This window comes from Thermobia domestica, chromosome 7 (genome assembly GCF_964235325.1).
Source record: "Thermobia domestica chromosome 7, izTheDome1.hap1.1, whole genome shotgun sequence".
In the NCBI taxonomy this organism is placed as follows: domain Eukaryota; kingdom Metazoa; phylum Arthropoda; class Insecta; order Zygentoma; family Lepismatidae; genus Thermobia; species Thermobia domestica.
The window spans coordinates 51,774,859-51,794,615 of record NC_137460.1 but is presented as its reverse complement, the minus strand read 5'-3'; the positions used below and the strand labels follow the sequence as shown (position 1 = coordinate 51,794,615).

The following is a 19,757-nucleotide window of genomic DNA, read 5'->3' as shown; positions in this document are numbered from 1 at the left end:
ATAATTACGTATGTAATAAATGAATAGAAAATACATTTTCAACATTTCTGTTTCATTTCAAATAAGTTTCTGTAGGGGTAGCAAAGGCGGAAGCAAGAGGTGCATTAACAAATTAGGTGATTTTTGAGCTTCCCATACAAAGATTGCATTTTTTTCAGTCTTTTAAAGTAATACGTTGAATTGTAATAAAACTGATTATTTTTCATTGTTACTCTAGTACGAATGTTTATGAAAGTCTCGAAAGTCAGACATAATAAACTTATAGACTATATATAACAGATTGACGAGGGAATGATATTTATTTATTTAACAACCACCAGATGCAGCTCAGAGGCTATTTTATACTGGATATCTAACAACATGGAATGGATTTGGGAAGGTGTCGACCAGGGCCTGTTTTAGTAGGTATCATCCCGGCATTTGCCTGGTAGGACTGAGGGAAACACTGGAAAACCCCAGTCAGGATGGTCGGCAGCGGGAATCGAAATCATGACTTCCTGAATGCGAAGCCAACGTTGTAGCACTTGGGCCACTTGATATACGTAATGAAAAAAGAGAAGAACATGTTATTTTTGAGAAGGTTACGGCGTCAAAACTTAAATTTGTTTTGTGCGTTTGTTCAGTAAATATATTATTATCTCCCCGATGTGTTATTTGTTTGAACTCACACACATAGTACAATAAATTCTGTATGTCATATAACAGTTTTCCCTTGTTTTTGTATTTTTAATTCACAATAAAAATATATTGCTTATAATGCATATGAAAGTTAAAACTTAACTGCAACTTATTATATACATGGATTAATTTTTGGGATTCATAATAAAAATTAAAATTGTTTGAAGTATGTTTTCAAAATTCATGTTTATTTTCGAGGTTTTGTAGTATTATCTGCATCCACTACTACTTAAAAGAGTTTTTATATTGTAGAAAAGCGAAACAAAACCTGCTTTATCAATTTAAAGCAGAATTTGAAAAAAAAAAAAAAAAAAAAATCCAAGCAAAAAGCGAAGACCGAGTTTCCCCCCCTCTCCCAAAAAAATTTTTTTCCCCCGAACCCTTGCATGTAATAGTTTCAATTAGTTATTAACTGTAAGTTAGTAATAGTCATAGTTTCTTTTTTGTAACATTTCAATATTTACATCAATAGACGAAGTCTATTGCAACTATGTTGTTTAATGACTAGTAAAGTATTCTATTTTATTCTATTCTATTCTCTATTTGGGATTGAAATAAGTTAACGACTGGCAATCAATTCAAAATTCAAGCCCAATACTTTTACTTAAATGGCATAATTAACATTTCATGTTAATTCCTAATGTTTTATCTTCAGTTCGTGACTTGTATTACGCGAGAAGAAAGATTTGATTTAAATAAAAAAAAAATCGATTTAAATAAAAAAAATCAACAAAAATGATTTTTTTTAAAAAAAAAATCATGATTTTTTCCACCCTGTCTGCAGTGTTGGTAACTGAGCATTAAGGCAAGCTCACTTCACCATTTTGGTGCCACGAATCCAACCGAAGTTTAGGAACCCCTGGAATCCCACAGGGTATAGAGGGCGCAGGTTCAGCTAGTAATTAGTTAAAGACCTTAAGAAACACATATTCATACTTCAAAGCTTAGGTCTACGTTCCCTGACGCACAGTTCTGTATTAATATTGGAATAGATATAAGCTTTGAAAAATGGCACGATTCTTTATAATAAACAAATAAAAACTTCATTTATATTTGGAATAAAACAACTGTAAAAATATTCCGAACACTGCTTCTTTTACACACTATCATTCCAAGCTCAGATCTATTAACAACAGCAACATCTGTAGTTATGCTGCAAGTACTAGATTACTCTATATTATTCCATAAAAGTACTCTATTACTATTACCTCATAAGTACTATGTTACTCTCGCCTGCTTTCTTGAGAAAAGATCTGAAATTTTCACTCTTTTGGATTTCTTATGGTTAGCACCATCTTTGTTTTCCTGCAGTAAATTCTACAATTAAAGAGGCATCTGCAACTACATTCAGTACTTTTAAGTCCCATGTTTCGTCCGCTGGCAGGCAAGAAAAAAGTACCATAAACCAGAAAAGATACAAAAACAATTTCGTTTACATCTCGTTTCCTGTTCACGAAACATTTTATTGTAAATATTCATTTAGACTAATCTTGGTATACGTCTGTCATTTAATAATTAGCGAAAGAATAACGATCATGCCACTACTAAAAATGCTCACGTTTGCATACATTTCTCATTGTGCTTCTTATACTAGTCTGAGGATGTTAAGTCCAATGGAACGACTTTTAAACAAATCCGGCCATAAGGTCACTAGAAAAACGACTTCAAAGTTGAGATCTTTAAAGTACCGCTTATGCCAATAGTAAAAATACCCACGCGTGGAAACATCTCTAATTGTAGTTTTCATACTAATTTGAGGTGGTGAATCCCTTAGAGCTATTCTTAAATACACGCTTGCGTGGGTGTCTAGAAAAGTCAAATTTGGAATATAAATAAATTTCCCAACATTGAAGTAAGTTTTCTCGTGAATCCTTGGATGGATACGTTTAAAGTAGTTTTATTGGATTTAGCATCCTGAAATTAGAATAAAAAGCTCAAAGCACAATTAGAAATTTATCCAAACATGGGCAGTTGTTAGTAACGGCATGATCGTTAGCTCTTTTCAGCAGAAACTACCATCTTCCTCAGCGACGTTTCCTTAATGCACCTACAGCACATCACTCATCACATCACATGCTACTCAAAGTATCGTTAGCATTGTCTATTATCTCAACAAGATAACAGTATATATAATACATCTGCACAATTCGGAAAAGTTTTAAGTAATATACGAGGTGAGACAGCAGAAACTAGACTAACTTGAATAAAGAAAGAAAGAAAGAAAAGAAAAAAAAAAAAGAAAAACTGGAGCTGGAAATAACTCTTTTGGTGACATAATTACGCACCCCGCCTCTATCCATGCTGCCAGTTTCGACTCAACCTGTCATGGCAGTTGACATTATCGCATTAGTGAGTGAACACGTGCAACTGCATTCTTCCGGAAAAATATCTAATATAAAAATTGAACAGCGAATCAACATAAAGTTTCTTGCGAAAGTTAAGAAATTAGTCACAGAAGCATTTTAAATGTTAACCGAGGCTTACGGAGATGGAACTTTCAATGGCATAAACGGCTTCCGGAGAGAACGGACAGTGTACAAGACGACGAACGTTCTGAGTACCCAAGGTCAGCGATTACAGACTAGAACATTGCCAAAGTTCGTGATGTGATTCTGGATGACCGACAATTAAGTGCTCGCGTAGTGGTGGAGTTTGTTAACTTGAATAGGGAAGCTGTTCGATGCATTTTAACTGAGGAATTACAAATCCGAAAGATTTTGTGCGGAGGTTGTTCAAAACGTTCTGTCCGATGACTAAAAACAGTGCCGTAAAGGCTTGTGTGTGGGCATGTTAGAAGGAATAGAAACGAGCTAAACTTGTTGGAATCTGATGTAATTTGTGACGAAACATTGTTACCTACTATCCTGAAAGTAAGCGCCAGTCAATGCAGTGGAAATGGCGAGGATTCCCAAGACCCAAAAAAGCGCGCATGTCAAAATCAAAATTCAAGACAATGTTGATTTTCTTCTTCGACATTAAGGGAATTCTACTGATTGAGTGGGTTACCAATGGTCAGACTTACTCAGCACTACCACATTGAAGTACTAAAGGACTTCGTGAAAAAATCAGGACAAAAAAGGCCACAGTTGTGAAGTGATGAACGACTGTTGCACCAGGACAATGCACATGCTTACAAGGCCCTATCTGCCGAGCAGTTTCTAACCAGCAAAAGCATTACTGTGATGGAGCATCCACAAAGGGAATCCATTTTACCCCAGTTAAAGGTGTTCAAGCGAAAGCGGAGAATCTCCTGAAGGGCCTTCCAGAAACCTCGTTCCAAGAATGTTACCAGCAATTGCAGCACCGAATGAAGAAGTGTGTGAATGCTAAAGGGGACTACTTTGAAGGTGACAACTTCACAGAGAACCAATTCTGTACGTACACTGATTTATTGGAAGCCTTTTTTTTTTTTCTTTCTTAATTTTATTTTTTAGACCTCGTATGTATAAAAAAGGAATTAAGAGTTCTCTGAATATTCAAACTTTTAAGAGTGCAACTTTTGTTAGACACCGAGATACCTGTTTATTTGTTTTGATACTTTGATGCCACAACGATGGATGTCATGTGATGTGAGATATTTTAAGAAAACGTCGCTGCGGATGATGGGAGTTGACAATGAAACTTTTGCCACTATTAAATATTATATACACCACAATTAGTTCAAGTGAATATTTGCAATTAGTGTCAGCTTAAAACCTCAGATATTCTACTAAAACCTAATATGAGTTTGGTTTACAAAATGAAAGCAATAAATGGTCGTTTTGGGTGTAATGTTGGCTTAACATGAAAGTAAAAGTTCATTATTCACAGAATTTCTTCTTTTTCTATAGTGTATCAATGTTTGAAATAGGAAACTTGCGGGTAGCATTTTAGCATTTTCAACTCTCCCCTTCGAATTTTAATGGCCTCAATAAACGCTATATATATATATATATAACGGTACCTCGGTAGTATACGTTCTTAATTAATGCCAGATCGTTAAGGCTTAAACGATTTTTCCTTATACGAAAAAAAGGGAAAATGATCAATCTATATTCAAGAAAAAAAAAAGTTATAGGCATATTATAAGAGCTTGAAAAATCTTGCTTGCAAGTACTAGCCAGACCATTTTACAGTCACAGTGTGCATACAAATGAAGAGAAATCACTTTGCGACACATTATACATATAAATACATCCTTTTATTTTGTTTATTGGTAGTGGTGGTGCATTGCAACATTACATTTTTTTTTTCCAATTTGTTGTGTGGAATAAAACACGTTTTTGATTGATCGGACTTTACTCGCCAAACATGAAAAAGTACTCGCCACTGGCGAGTGGATTATTCAAGCCTTGCATATTATACGTGATAAAGTTGTATAAAATACATTTAAACCTTGGTTAATAGTAAAATATATAAATACAAAAGCAAATGAAATGAAGTAAATAAAAATTTAACTCCATTTTACCTTGCTCAAAAGAATCGAGTGCCTACTAGGATGGTTGGGAGACGGAAAGAGAGGAAGTTATTGTTTGATTACAGAAAATAACGTGCCCTGCGGGGCTCTAACCCGTCTTCACTTGCTATTGCTCGCTCGGCAATAATATGTGAATTAAATATTAAACACACAAAAAAGAACCAATCTAGCTACTAACCTATATGGGGAGAACCCGTGTTCTAGAACCTTCCCGATTGAATAGGAATCTGAAATTCTGCTGAATTCCTCCTTCCCCTCCTTGAACCTGGTTGAAATTCACCAGATTTGGCTATGTTAACAAAAGATTTTGCTTCTACCTTCTCCTCAGTATGCAAATCAGCTCATTCCAAACAATGCTATTACGGTTTGTTCGGGCTTCGTTGGTGTGGTACTCCGTAAATTTTTAAACACTATTCATTTACAACTGCACGTATTAAATATTGTACTAATCCTATGGTACTGTCGCTTGCAGGCAATCGTAGCTTTATCTCGAGAGAGTTAAACAAAAGTGATGCGCGATGCCGTGACTAATTTTGACTCACACACGTTCTACCACGCGAGTCGCATTCCAAACAAAAGTCGTATACATTAAAAATTTTCGTGTCCAAATAGGATGTCCACCAAGTTAACTTATACCAAAGTAAACGTATATCAAGGTACCACTATATATATATTATATTACAGTATGGCGTTAAATTTGTTGTACAAAAACAGAGGAGTTAATCTTGAGAGTAAAACAAACAAAAAAGTTCCAAGAAACATAGGGCGAAAACCGCATCATTTACGTGTTATAGGCTACCGAAAGCGTGGGCAAACAAACTTTAAATATTTCACTAACTACTGAGCGTAGACGTGATGCGGTATAATATCGTCAAAGGATCCTAACCTGCTCTATCCAAAGTTTCAGTTTTCAGATTTGTGCAAAGGCGGCGCAAGGGATCCTCAAAAGGACGTTATGGATTCCCGGACATTTTATGACGCAAATTGAGAGGACACGAGCATGTTAAGGACGTCTCACTGCCTGGAAATACTACTACGTGGAAGGTCAGTACTCATACACGCATATTAAAAGATGGCGGATGAGGTAATGACTGTGCGTGGTTGCATATCTCCTCAAAAAGTACTAGTAAAAACATTCTACAAGAATTCACTGGAAACGCCACGTCAGTAGAATGTAAAACATACGTACAACAGAAGCCGATAGGTAACAGAAAATAAAGATATTGCGATTGCTGATCTGCTCATATTAATGATATCGCAACGCTTTTGAGAACGCTTCCAATTTTACTACTATAGAAATTGAACAAGAACTACTATTAAAAGACAACAAAAGAACGCGCAATAATAATAATAATAATAATAATAATAATAATAATAATACACATAACTGTTTGAGCACATTCATTTTGATTAGTGTATCACATAAATGCGACTACCATACGGTTTTTTTTTTTTTTTTTTTTTTTTTTTTTTTCAATCAATGTTCTAAATTGACGGACGTGAAACAAAACATTTGATCCACTTGCGATATTTGTTGTGACAGAGGCTGATGTTTATTTATTTATTATTTAAAATGGTGGAGTTAAGGCATAACCCTCTCTTTCACTCAACCATTTACATTTTTTCTTTTACAATCGGATCTCATGAGAATAAAAAGGATATACACACTTAGGCAACGTTAAAGAGTTACAGACATACAGAACAATATAAAGAAAATAAAACATGAAAAGTGAAAATGAAACTTATTACATATAAAATAAACAAGCGACAATGCTGAAGACATAAACTATACAAGGAGAGAGAAAGAAATCAATCTTGATTATAAACAACATATAAAATACATTCCTTTGATTGACTATGTATAGATAAAATGATGCACATACTTAAGTGATTGTGTATAATACGCATATACATGTACGCATTCGTATATACGTATATACACATGTTACACACGAAACTATTCCTTGCAGTCTTTTTTTTTTGTTTGTTTGTTTGTTTGTTTGTTTACTGAAGACCTTCATTAGAAAGATATTCTTTAAGCCGACGTTTAAAAGTCAACACTGAACCAGAGTTTCTTATGCTTTCAGAGGTGTCATACCAAGCTCTGGTGGCAAATAGTGTGAAAGATTTGGAAAAGAAATTAGATTTGTGCGTTTGAACAGCGAGTGATGTATTTCCTTTACAACGGGTATTTAGTGGGTAAGTATCGCCGAGAAATTTAAATTTAGACGATAGATAAGCAGTTTATTTTTTACAATTAATTATTTTATATAAAAGTGTTAAGAGAATGAATGCGGCGGCGGGTGCTTACCAGGGTTTGCCCAAGTGGGCCCAGCCCGAAAAAACCCGGTGGTTTTTTTCGGGTTGGACCCACCTAAAAAAACCCACCTGGGTTTTTGACCAATTTGTTAGTATATTATTGATACAACTAAGGTGATCACATTGTAAGTGACTTTTATCACATTTTAGACTTTCCTTGGGTGGATTAGAGGCTTTCACGTTAAGGTACACAACAACATTCAACATAAGACCTTTATAAAGTTCTGAATGCACTGAATGAATTTATATAAAAAAAACGTACCTTAGCTTGCGATAGTTATAGAACAAATTAATGTATGAATTAGGCCTATGCTTATAACCTATTTAAAGTAAAATAACCAATTTTGTACTTTAGAAAATATTTTCCGTGAGTAGTATGCTCGTCGACTTGGCGACACCGAGGGACATTATCACTCATACGTTTGATGGGTTTATGGTCATAGGTGCCGGTACTAATAGTACATATGTAAATATATTAGTAAAACTATTAGTAATATTTCTCACCTTTGATTTAAAACACAAGGTTCTTCAACTAAAATTTGGTTTTCCAACAATAACAGTTTAATTCAATCATTTGTTGCTACTCTTAAAATAAGCATTCTGTAGAATCAAAACCAGCAATAGCGTAAAAAATTCTTGTCAAATTTAAGAAGCTTAATGCTTGGGGTTCCGAAGACTATGTAACGCTTACTATTTCAAGTGCTGAGTTCAAATTTCCGTACTAGTGGAAGTTTTGATGTACACGCCGTGAAAGAAGTGCTCGGGAAATTCCCAAATTAAACGCAGAAGAATCGGAAATGAATACTTCAACAATAAAACTATTTATTTTACGCTTAAGCCTGCCATACGGGTCCCGTTTTTGAGCCCGAGTGTCCCGCGTCCCCGTAAATTTAGTCGGGACAGGGAAATGTCCCGTATTTTAACTCCGTTCCATTTCTGCTATCAATATCCGCTTATTCGAAAAGTGAAAAACAAAAAAATCTGACATTGGCTGGGAATCCTCTAATTAGTGAATGAACAGTGCGCTGTTGCATGTAACAGTTTCGAGGAAGTTATAACACCACCCTGTCTGACTTGATAGCGAGCGAAATTTGCCATGCTACTTTTTCCATTGCACTTGACGGAAACTCGGATACTTTCCGGAACATAAAAAATAAATAAATAAATAAAAAATAAAATAAAATAAAAAATAAAATAATAATAAAAAGATGGCTTTGAATGTTTCTACATTTACAAACACAGGGAAGATGACTAACCTTTTCTTCACATTAGATAAGTTAACAAGAATTATAATCTTTTTCAGAGGCTAGGGGCACAGAATTGTGATTTGGGCCAGGTCTTAGAAAAATGTAAATCTGGTCCTGACAATTACACACGACACAAGGAGAAATATCAGCTTTTCATCAGATTAAACTGACGAACGTAATTTTGGCAGATACAGCCATGTAAATAAATATTGCTAAATGCGTGAAAAATATTGAAAGTAGATTGTAGCACTGATTTGCATATTGTTTTCCTGTAAAGCATTTTTATAGCACATCTTAAATTTTTAGGCATCTTCAGTCTATACAATTAATTGCAGAGTACGAACAGAGAAAAGCAGCTGCTGCTTAGTGAACTTTCGCCTATTATATTATTTTAAAAAAGTAAATAAAATGAAATTTTTAGTCTCACGGTTATGCGTGCTATGGTCAAGGTGACGGTGATGAGAAATAATTGAAATGACGGAATGAAAAAAGTGGGAGGAAACGTGAGAATCCCGAGAAAATCCCCATACAAGGTGTTTGTCCACCACAAAGCTCACTTGGCGCAAGCTGGGATCGAACTAGGAACCCCATGCACTAGAGGTGAACGCTCTACCACTGAGCCACCGCGGCCTATTATACTTTTGTCCATAACCAGACTACAGTTCATTGTATTGTGTTGGAAAGTTGAGGAAGGAGGGGATCTGAGGTGTCCCATATTCTCATGGAGAAAATATGGCAGGTTTATTAATTTCATATAAGACATTTTAAAACATTTATTTATTTCATACAACATGAATTGTATCTTTGTTTTAAATTAATATACCCCTTTTGGTATTCATATTTCGCTAACGTCAATCAGGCTTCTGGATGACTTGGTCTACATTTGTTCGTTTGTCTGCCGAGCTCCTTCATGGCTACGCGGTTAGTGTACGCGTCTTTGGCGTGGGACCCGGGTTTGCTTCCCGGAGGGAGCTCATGTGGTTCGGATTCCACGTTAATCAGTAGGTCCCGTCTCATATAGTCTCGCTGCTAAAAGGGACGTTAAACACAGTCAACTCGTTTGTCTGCCTCTTCCACACACACTACAGGGTACAACTTTCGGCCTTTTAAGTTAAAATTTTCAGAATACAAGCACGAGACACTGTAAATTTCCTGTATAGATTTTGGCGCCATACCAACGTAAAATTTCAAAATGGCAGCCATTATTTCAAAACAGCGAGTGTCTACGCTACGAAGCGCAATTTTCAGTCTTTTAAGTTGAAATTTTGACGGTGGAAGCACGAGATATGTTAAATTTGCTGTATAGATTTTCTCGGCGATCGAATGTAAAATTTCAAAATGGCGGCCATTTTTTTCAAAACAGCAGTGAATAGAAAATTGTTGCAAGTTGTGACAATGACAATCTTGAAATATAAATCAAATTTTAACATTTTTACACCAAAGACACTGAAATATTTCGAAAAAACCCGATGAAACCCGAAAAAACCCAATTAAACCCGAAAATACCCGAAAAAACCCATATGGGCCCAGGTGGGTTGGGCTTTTTCAAAAAAGCCCGGGTTTTTTCAAACCCTGGTGCTTACATTTCACCATCCCAGTTGCTGATAATGGGAGATATGGTCGAAGTGCTTTTTATTAAATATGAAGCGAACGCAGGCATTCTGAATGCGCTGTAAACGTTTTGCCAGATCTTCGGTTAAGTCAACATATGCTGCATCACAATAATCTAAAAGAGATTACCAATGATTGAACCAGGGACGCTTTAATGGATTCCGGAAGGTTTTTTAAACGCTGAAGGGAATGAAGGGAGCCGTAAGCTTTCTTGCATACTCTATTAATATGGTCTGTCCAATTTAAGAATTTATCGATCTGGAGTCCTAGGCTATTGACGCTATAGCTATGTTTCTGGCCCCAAATTGTACAACGGGACTGCATACTGAAGAGTTGTAGGGAGAAAGATACAGAGAAGAGTCTTTGTTGAAATTAAAAGAGGATAGTTGTCAGAGCTGTCACTACGAAATGTGTTCAAAGTTTCGACTCGCCACTTCAATGCGAAGGTTACCGCAGCGGCGAAGAGACCGGCGGACGCGTTGATACACTCCTGGCGTTTCCCTAATGCTCCAGGCAACACCAAAAATTCGAGCAACCAAATCCTCCTCTGATGGTACAAGCGTCGCACAGACCAGTTGTTTCATACGGCCCCAGAAAAAGAAATCTAAGGGGTTATGGTCTGATTAGCGAGGTGGCCAAGACACTGGTCCTTCTCCGCCGATCCATTTATTCGGAAAGAATGCGCTGAGAAAATTTCGCACCTCCGCAGCGAAATGTGCTTTAGCACCGTCATGCATAAACCACATGTTTCGACGAACAGCCAGTGGCACAATGTCTAATAGTTTAGGCAGAAATCCCTTCCACAAATATGCGATACTCTCATCCGGTCAAGCCTTGTGGTAGTAGGTACGGTCCGATGAGATAATTATCAACGATTCCTGCCCACACATTCATAGAACACCGTTCCTGATGGGCAAGAGTCGACATTCCGTGTGGGCTTGCCTCATATCATAAATGTTGATAGTGAGTATTGAATACCCAATCACGGGAAAACGTAGCTTCATCTGTGAAGAGAATACGATACATGAAGCGGGGTGTATTAGCATGCCGTTCGCGTAGCCACTGGACAAACTGATTAACGTGGAATCCGAACCACATGGGCTCCCGCCGGGAATCGAACCCGGGTCGCCCATGCAAAAGTAGCATACGCTAACCCCTTAGCCACGAAGGGGCTGAAAAAGATACTGGAGAGAATGACAGACGAGTATGTACATTAAGAAACACAAAGAAACTAAACGACAGTAGCATTAGCAACAGATTGTCATTAAAAGCGATGTAATATCATTAATATTCCAGATCAGCAATCGGAATTTCTTTATTTTGTTAGTGGTTGGCTGGTTTAAACTTAGGTGGTTTAAAAAAAAACGAAAAATGTTCGTAAAATCTTGATGAACACACACTTGTGGGTTATCACGCTTCACTTCCGTATATTATTCGTATTATATTCAGACCTAAATTCTCCATTCATTACTCACAGCTTATACTACGAGAACAACTTTTTATTTTTCTTTGTAAGTTTATAAATGTTTCTTTTGTGATTGTTTTATAGTTTGTTATTACCGTTATGTAATTGCAAACAAAGAAATTCTATATATTGTTTCGTTTTAATAATGTTTACTATTGATAAAATACATTGAAATGTCATATTTTTTGTTTGAGGAGCGGGGGGGGGGGTAATATAAACCCCCGAGAGGCATTTATTGAAATCAGAAGTATCTTTTGTATCTATTTATGCATAAACGGGTCAGAGCCAAAGTGAACTCAAATAATTCGTAACTTTATTCACTTTTCTTACTGATATACAAATTAAGTCGTTGCATTTGTTTAACTTGGACTAATAAAAGTCGTAGTGAACTAACTTGGACTAAATTAATTCTTCTGTACTCTGCAGTATTTCGAAATTTTCCATATGTAATTCTGTATAATGATTTCACTTGTGCAACTGTTTACCTTTTTGTCTTTCTGAAATGACTCTTGACAATTATATTAACAAGTATGTAAAGATTAGTACAACGTATTTTTATCACGAGTCCTTCGTGAGTGAGTCGGCAGACGTATCGCATTTGTGCCCAATTAGTCCCGGCTTCGAGTTCAAATAAAGGACAATTTCTCTCCGATGTAAGCCGAGACGCGGTTTAGATTCCACTTTAAGCTTATGTGACCCCTTCCAGCATAACCCTGTTGTTGCATAAACACCAAGGAGAAACAAATTTGTTTCTGTCCATATGTGATATAAATACATAGAGCAAATTATTTAAACCAAAAAAACCGGGTTTTTTGGTTTTTTCAATAAAAACCATGGCTTTTGCCAACCCTGCCTATCGGCTTGTGTTGTACATATTTTTATATTCTAGCGGCATGACGTTCTTGTACAATGTTTTTACTAGTACTTTTTTGAGGAGGTGATTATTATCTCATCCACCACCTTTTAAACTGTGTGAATGAGTACTGACCTGCCACGTAGTATTATTTCCAGGCAGTGACCCGTCCTTCGCATGCTCTTTTCCACTCAATTTACGTTATAAAATGTCCGGGAATACCTAATGTCCTTTGGGGAATCCCTTGCGCCGCCATTGCACAAATTTGAAAACTGCAAAACTGGATAGAGCAGGTTAGGATTAGTGTTGTGTCGATCATTATGAACGAATCACGGAGTGAATCAAATGAAATATGATTCTTTTCACAAAGGAATCGATTCTTCTAATGAATCATTTGTACTTCTCACTGAATTGCTTGCAGTGATCGAAATGAATTGAGAATCACAAACTGCCAGCTTGTGTGAGACAATTGGTGAGGTTGCTTCTGCAAATGCGCTTGCAGTTCACGGGGAGTGAAAAAGAAAGAAAACCATACGCGCGTCTTTTCTTCCTGCTTTTGTAGATGCGTGCGATTTTTTTTTTCTTTCTGTGTGGTAGGGTTGTTTCCTAGGAAGAAAGGAAGCCGCGTTGTTATATTACTTTCGGAATAAACCTTCTTGTTGCTTGCTTCTTGTCGTGAAGTACCGGCAGTGTTGCTCAATTAGATGTAATACGATTTCGTAGTTAATTTCAACATACTCTTGATGAGCATTTATCCATTTTATTAAGATACTGTACGTGCATTGGATAAAATTATTTTCATCACTTTCAACTGCAGTAGCCAAAAAGGTCAATTTTAATGTTTTATAATCAACTCAAAGTATATATTATATTCAATGTAAATACAGTACTTACACAGAAAAAATGCACTGTAAATTATTTGTACTGTACATAATTGATTTTAAAAATGTATATGTAGAAAAACGAATAAAGATTCTTTCTGGGAAGACAGTGTATTGCATCTTTCAGTAAAAACACTTGTCCACATGGAACGAAGCTTAGTGGTACCTACTTTTCACTTTACTTCTATTGAAACATACATGAAGACACAAATAGTTTTCTGAGCTTCCATGTAAACAAGATGTGGGAGACCCGGGATCGATTCCCGGCGGAAGCTCACATGGTTCGCATTTCATATTAATCAGTAGGTCCACGCCTCATATAGCCTCGCTGCTGAATCGGACGTTAAACTGAAAATCAACTCAACTGAAATTTAACTAACTAACGGTTTTCTCTTAGAAATGAAGACAAACACTGATGATAACAGGGGTGGCCGGGGAGAAAATCCGCCAGGCCAAAAACTTTCTCCTGGGGCATTTCTCAGGTTGGGTTTAATTGGGGTTACCAGTATTTTCGCAAATATATGTTCATCTATTGCTTATTGAAGTAGTAGTGGCTCAGTGGTAAAGCGTTCACTTCTGGTGGATGGGGTTTCTGGTTTTCTATTTGCGCCAAGTGGGATTTATGGTGGACAAACACCATATGTGGATTTTCTCGGGGTTCTCTTGTTTTTGCTCACTTCCTTCATTTCACCATTTCATTAATTCTCATCATTATAGTTTCCTTTAGTCTACACGATGATAATTATGGAACGTAAAACTTTAAAATTTCATTTCATTTTGCGTTTATTCATAGTCTCCCCGAGCTAAATCTTTTAAAATTATCACAATAGTATTAAATATATGTTCATGTGTAAACCCTCTTTTTCTCTATCTCGAAGATCAGTATCTTTTCCACTCAAGAATAAAATAGAACATATTTTAGAATATAACAGAATAAAATAGAAATCTTGCAGGTTGACGTTCCATGTTAATGTCTATTAGGTTAAGGAAAACGAATGATTAAGGCAAGTAAATGACGATGGAAGAATAGTTGGAATGAGAGTGTGGAAGGAAAGGGGAGTGGGTTTACCCGATAAAACCCACGGACATGATTATGTACACCACAAACTTACTTAGCAGTGGATCAAACTAGGGACCCCGCGTAAAGGAGGCAAGAGTTTTATCAGTGAGCCCTAGGACAGAATAGAATGGACTGCGAGATAACAATTTAGGCAATAGTATACATGAGAACCCCCTGATCTGCGTTTCTTCTGTGTTTTATTACCACTTCTACATAAAATACTATAAATTTTCTACGTAGTGCAATAGTAAGAAGTATCCATGTGTACAATTCGCGGCAAAAAACCTGCAACATGAGCATATAAGTTTATTGTGAAATGACGAAGCCTTTTGCTCCAAAATAAGTGCGCACGGGAGGAGGCCGAGGTTTATCCTGACATGATTCGTTCCACTTAGACGTTATGTTCATTCCCTGTGCTGTTAGGCGTAGTTTCACAATAAACTTACATCCTCATGTTGCAGGTTTTTTGCCGCGAATTGTACAAGACATGCGATATGCGTTAAATTCCCCCCTTTCCCCCACACACATAGTCATAGATAAAGTACAAGGGCACTACGCATGCAGATATAAAGTACAGGCACGTTCTTTTTTATTTTCGTATCAGTCGACAAGTAAATCAAAGTCGCTTTGTTACCCCCTTGGTAAGTTCGTAGATACTCAATGAATAATCCCTAAAAGTATGAGCGTCCTGCTCCTTCGGGAACTGATGCAGCTTTATGTATACTATATCCACAATGTACTTTAATTAATCATCCGCATCTTCTTTACCCTACAGGGTATAACTCTGACTTACAACAACAAAAGAAATCCATTAGCATGATGTGTAGTTTACAAAGTTTATATGACCTTGGCAAATAATACCCATTAGAAATGAATATAACACTACAGACTCATTGTATAATGCTTTCTGTACTTAAAACCAAAAGCATGAGTGTCGCCCATACAGAGCTCTATATTTTTCCCCATATTAATATGTACGACAATAAGAAGTTGAAAATAAATTGTTATAACTGCTCATATCGCGTGAAAATCTTACGGAGTATATTTCAACAAAATATTACTTCGAAAAACTGAAACTGACAGAAAAAAAAAACTTGGAGATTGCAACAGTTTTATTGTTTGTCTCAAGCTCTAATATGGAGGCAGGATGCAAAAATAACAACAATGGGAATAGAGCAACAGCATATTATTGAAACTTCATAATTGCACTGAAGCTTAAAAGTTCCCGAGCCACTCCACTCACCCCAATGCAACGCTGTCCGTGCCATGTGGCAAAGATGATTCATGAGATTGCATTTTCTCCCAAGGAATTTGTGAAGTTGCACAGAAAAGAAGTGCAGTAGCCCAAGCGATTCATATGATCGAATAATTCCCACTCAATTCATATGATCGAATAACTCATTGCACAAAGAGATGCACGGAAACCTAACTGATTCAATGAGCGAATCATTCCCAACCAATTTACTTGCGCAAAAGGAATGCGCGGACGACCAATTCATATGAACGAATTAAATGATCGAATCATTTTAGTGAATCAAAGTAAATGAATCGATTCTGCGAAATGAATCGTTCTGCCCATCACTAGTTAGGATCCTTTGACGATATCATGCCGCATCACGTCTACGCTCAGTAGTTGGTGAAATATTTTAAAGTTTGTTTTTTCCCACGCTTTCAGCAGCCTATAACACGTAAATGATGCGGTTTTTGCCCTATGTTTCCTGGAACTTTTTTGTTTGTTTTACTCTCAGGAATCACTCCTCTGCTTTTGTACAACAGATTTAGCGCCATACTGTATATATATGCAGTATGGCGCTAAATTCATTGTACAAAAGCAGAGGCGTGATTCCTGAGAGTATATATAACCCAAAACTTTCTAGGCAAAGAAGCCGATAGATAAACTTAGTTTTTTCTCCCTTGCATCTCTAATCTGTATTACCCCAGAAGTACTATGTAATAATGAATAAATAAAATGTTCTTACCTATATGGAGTTAAATTTGGCCACTGGCTACCTCTGCCCTCTATCTGTTCCTTCTCCAGGAAGTCAACTACTCCATGTCTCATTTCCTCCACCGTCTTCTCCTTTGTAAGCGACTTCCCCAGTTCGCTTGCAGGGGCTCGCTGAGGAAACAATCTCAAAGTCGGATACCTCATTACTTCGTATTCTCTGCATAGCGGATTATTCTCGTCATTTGCACAATCGACAACTCCGATTGTAACCACTCTTCGCCATGCTGAAGAAGATTACAAAGAAATTAATTATACAGGTATAGTCTACGTTACTTACGTTTCAACAGAACAAGGGGAAAAATTATAAGAAATATCACAATTTTAATTAATGAAACTGTTAGCCGTAACGTTTATTTATAACGTTCGGCTTACCAGTTAAGCCTAACGACATATAAACTTTTTCACATATGTAACATTCCACTAAACCAATCATTGCCAAAATGTAAATATGAATGTTTACTTCAATATAATCTATAATTCCAAAGAAAAGCTGATCTAAACAAAAACATATTTAACCATGAACAAACACTCAATACATCATAGCAAAAATTATATAATTTGAATCTAAACAATTCACATAAAACTATCTCAATTTTATCTTCTTCAAATATTTTCACTTTGGCATGTGTGTACTTATTGCAGCACTTCCCAACATCTTCCCCGGGTCTCCGCAAACATTTCAACAGAAACATTAAAATTTTGATTTAAAAAATGATAATCAAGAAGTCAATGTACAGATGTAGTTAATCGATTGGATTTAAATATAACGTCCTTTTTCAGCACCAAGGTCATATGAGACAGGACCTCCAGTTAGATCGGAACTACTTTACATTCGAGGGACGACAGAACGCAAATGAGTTTGCGCAAGAATATCATGAAATTTGAAAAGTTCAAAGGGAAATAACTACTTTCTAAATTAAATAAAAAGAAATTGCAACCTGAAATTGCAATTTCGTACTACACAGAGTAGCCATTACTAGATATGGAACTATAACATGCCTACTAAATTACGGTCATAAAATCCAAAAACAGCTGTGTATGGTAAGTGATAGACCCATTGACTTTAAGTATATTTAAAAAAAATTAACTTGTGTTAGGATGATACTATTCACAATGGAACCAACCAGTAATGCATACAGAAATAATTTCTTGCATGGATTCAGGCCCGCAACTAGAGGGAACTATGGGGGGCTGCCTCCCCCCCCCCCCGATCTCAATACAAAACCCCATCATTAATGCAAAAGAACACAATTTAGATATTTGTAAGAGAATTTCTAATGACTTGGCCCCCTCAAACCTCTGTGACTGGTTTCGGGCGTGCATGGATTTCTGACGTACCGGCATGTTCCAAACTTTTTAAAATTTTAACTGACATACCCATTTAGAAATCCCGCAAACTCCATGTTGGTACGTTGGTTGATTTGGAGTTTAACATCCCGTTCCAACACCGAATTTATGTGAGACGTGAGTAAACATACGTGACAACCTTGCAGTAGCCTATCCCCTCCCCCGGCCACTTTATCCTAATTTGGGAACTGCTGGTGTAAACTTAAGTAAACTTGAAACTAATTCAAAATTTAACGTACAAGAATATTTACGGGAGGAACTTCTAAAGTTAATGACTGCTGATGAAATAGCTAGCTATTTATCTTATTTTAAAATTTTAGGATTCTCGAGTTAACTCCTGAAATTGATCTGTCAGTGAATAATAAACATCAGGTAGAACTACCTAAATGTAACTTAACCTTATCTAGTTTGATGTTTATGAATACAAGGGTACAGAGACATAACAAATTAAGTTCCGAAAATGAACCACCAAATGCTGGTTACATTTAGAGCTAGTTCTTTCAATAATATACGCACACGTGCATTCGCTCATATTACCTAACACTCAGTATTCGCCTTTTTTAGTGATGTTTGCATGATTCATTGGATGATCTTCCGAAAAATTTAACCCATTTAGATATTGCACAAGTACCAATAAACACAGCTTGGTATTAATCCAGTTAACTTGTATGTAGGCTATATATATAATATTCATAAATTGATATGAATGAATTTTTAAAAAGAGTTTAAACGAAATAAACGTATCTATTGATACCGCTTCCATATCATAGTTAGTTACTTTATCATACCGAAATAATTATTATCCATAAAATCTTGGGAAACCACCGTAGCCTCACTTCTTCCACGCTCACCTGAGGTGCGCACATTCAAACTCCGCTGAGAATAAAACGCTACATTTAAAAATCCAACCAGCAGTTTGCTTCCAGATATAATAGTAGGTCGCGCCCGCCCTTCACAATCTTGATACTGTATACAAAGCAAAAATCACTACACAAGAATTTTAACATGTAAAACCGGCTAGTCGACCATCATTAATTGTAATATTAATACTGGTAACTAAAACATTTACATAAAGAATTATATTATGTTATGAAGTCCAAAAAGAAATCAGAAAATTAATTACCATAAATATCAGCAGCAAACTCCTTCCACGTAGGAGCAAAACGAATGCAAAATCCACACCAACTGTTGTAAAACTCAACTAACCAGGCATTGACAGTTCCTAATACTGTACTCTTGAAATTTGTCACATTTAAAATCGTAACTTTATCATTTTCGTTGTACAGTCCTTGATCATCTGCTCCAACTACACCACCTTTCACACTACTAATTAACAATATTGTTAAAAGTGCAACAGATATCATTTGCCTAACCTTCACCATTCTCACATTACTTAATCCTTTTAATCACAACACCACATTCATTCACCTTAGCCCGAATGCACTTGTACTCTCCCTTCCTTGACTCTAGCATACTAAACCACTCTACAAGGAAACCAATCACTGAAGTAAGTGTTGCCAACCGACAATAGTAAACTTATCGATTTTTCTTTTTTTTCTCATTTTATTTTATTTAATAAACAGGGGTTTGTATTTTTTATATATATATATATCGTCATGTCCAATTTATTTCAATCATAAACGCGTTTACATCCATCCATATGACACACATTTGCATCTGCATGCCTGTTCCACGATAGCTTTCGTAAAATTTATTTGATTTTAATGTTCCCACAAAATATACCGTTAACAAATATTATGTAATCAAATGGAGAAGACCGTATGTAGAAATGAATTATTCTCGATAAACTGGTACAAAGATACATAAAAGAC

The 19,757-nt window shown here is 36.2% G+C and overlaps 1 protein-coding gene across 2 annotated transcripts in view; it reads right to left on the bottom strand.

Moving 5' to 3' along the window:
• The window catches only part of LOC145690088 (sulfhydryl oxidase 2-like), a 38,312-nt gene extending 18,897 nt beyond the window's left edge, over positions 1-19,415 (bottom strand). Inside the window, exons 1-2 of one of the 2 annotated variants that reach the window (XM_081764630.1) lie at positions 19,049-19,415; positions 16,550-16,802 (exon numbers count right to left, since the gene is read on the bottom strand). In XM_081764630.1, the coding sequence (XP_081620756.1) occupies positions 16,550-16,802; positions 19,049-19,307 (512 nt within the window). In that variant the 5' untranslated portion in view covers positions 19,308-19,415. Of the gene's footprint in view, positions 1-16,549; positions 16,803-18,713; positions 18,748-19,048 lie in introns of those variants that run through there. The other variant, XM_081764631.1, reaches the window with a different exon arrangement.
• Between the last annotated feature and the right edge of the window lie 342 nt (positions 19,416-19,757).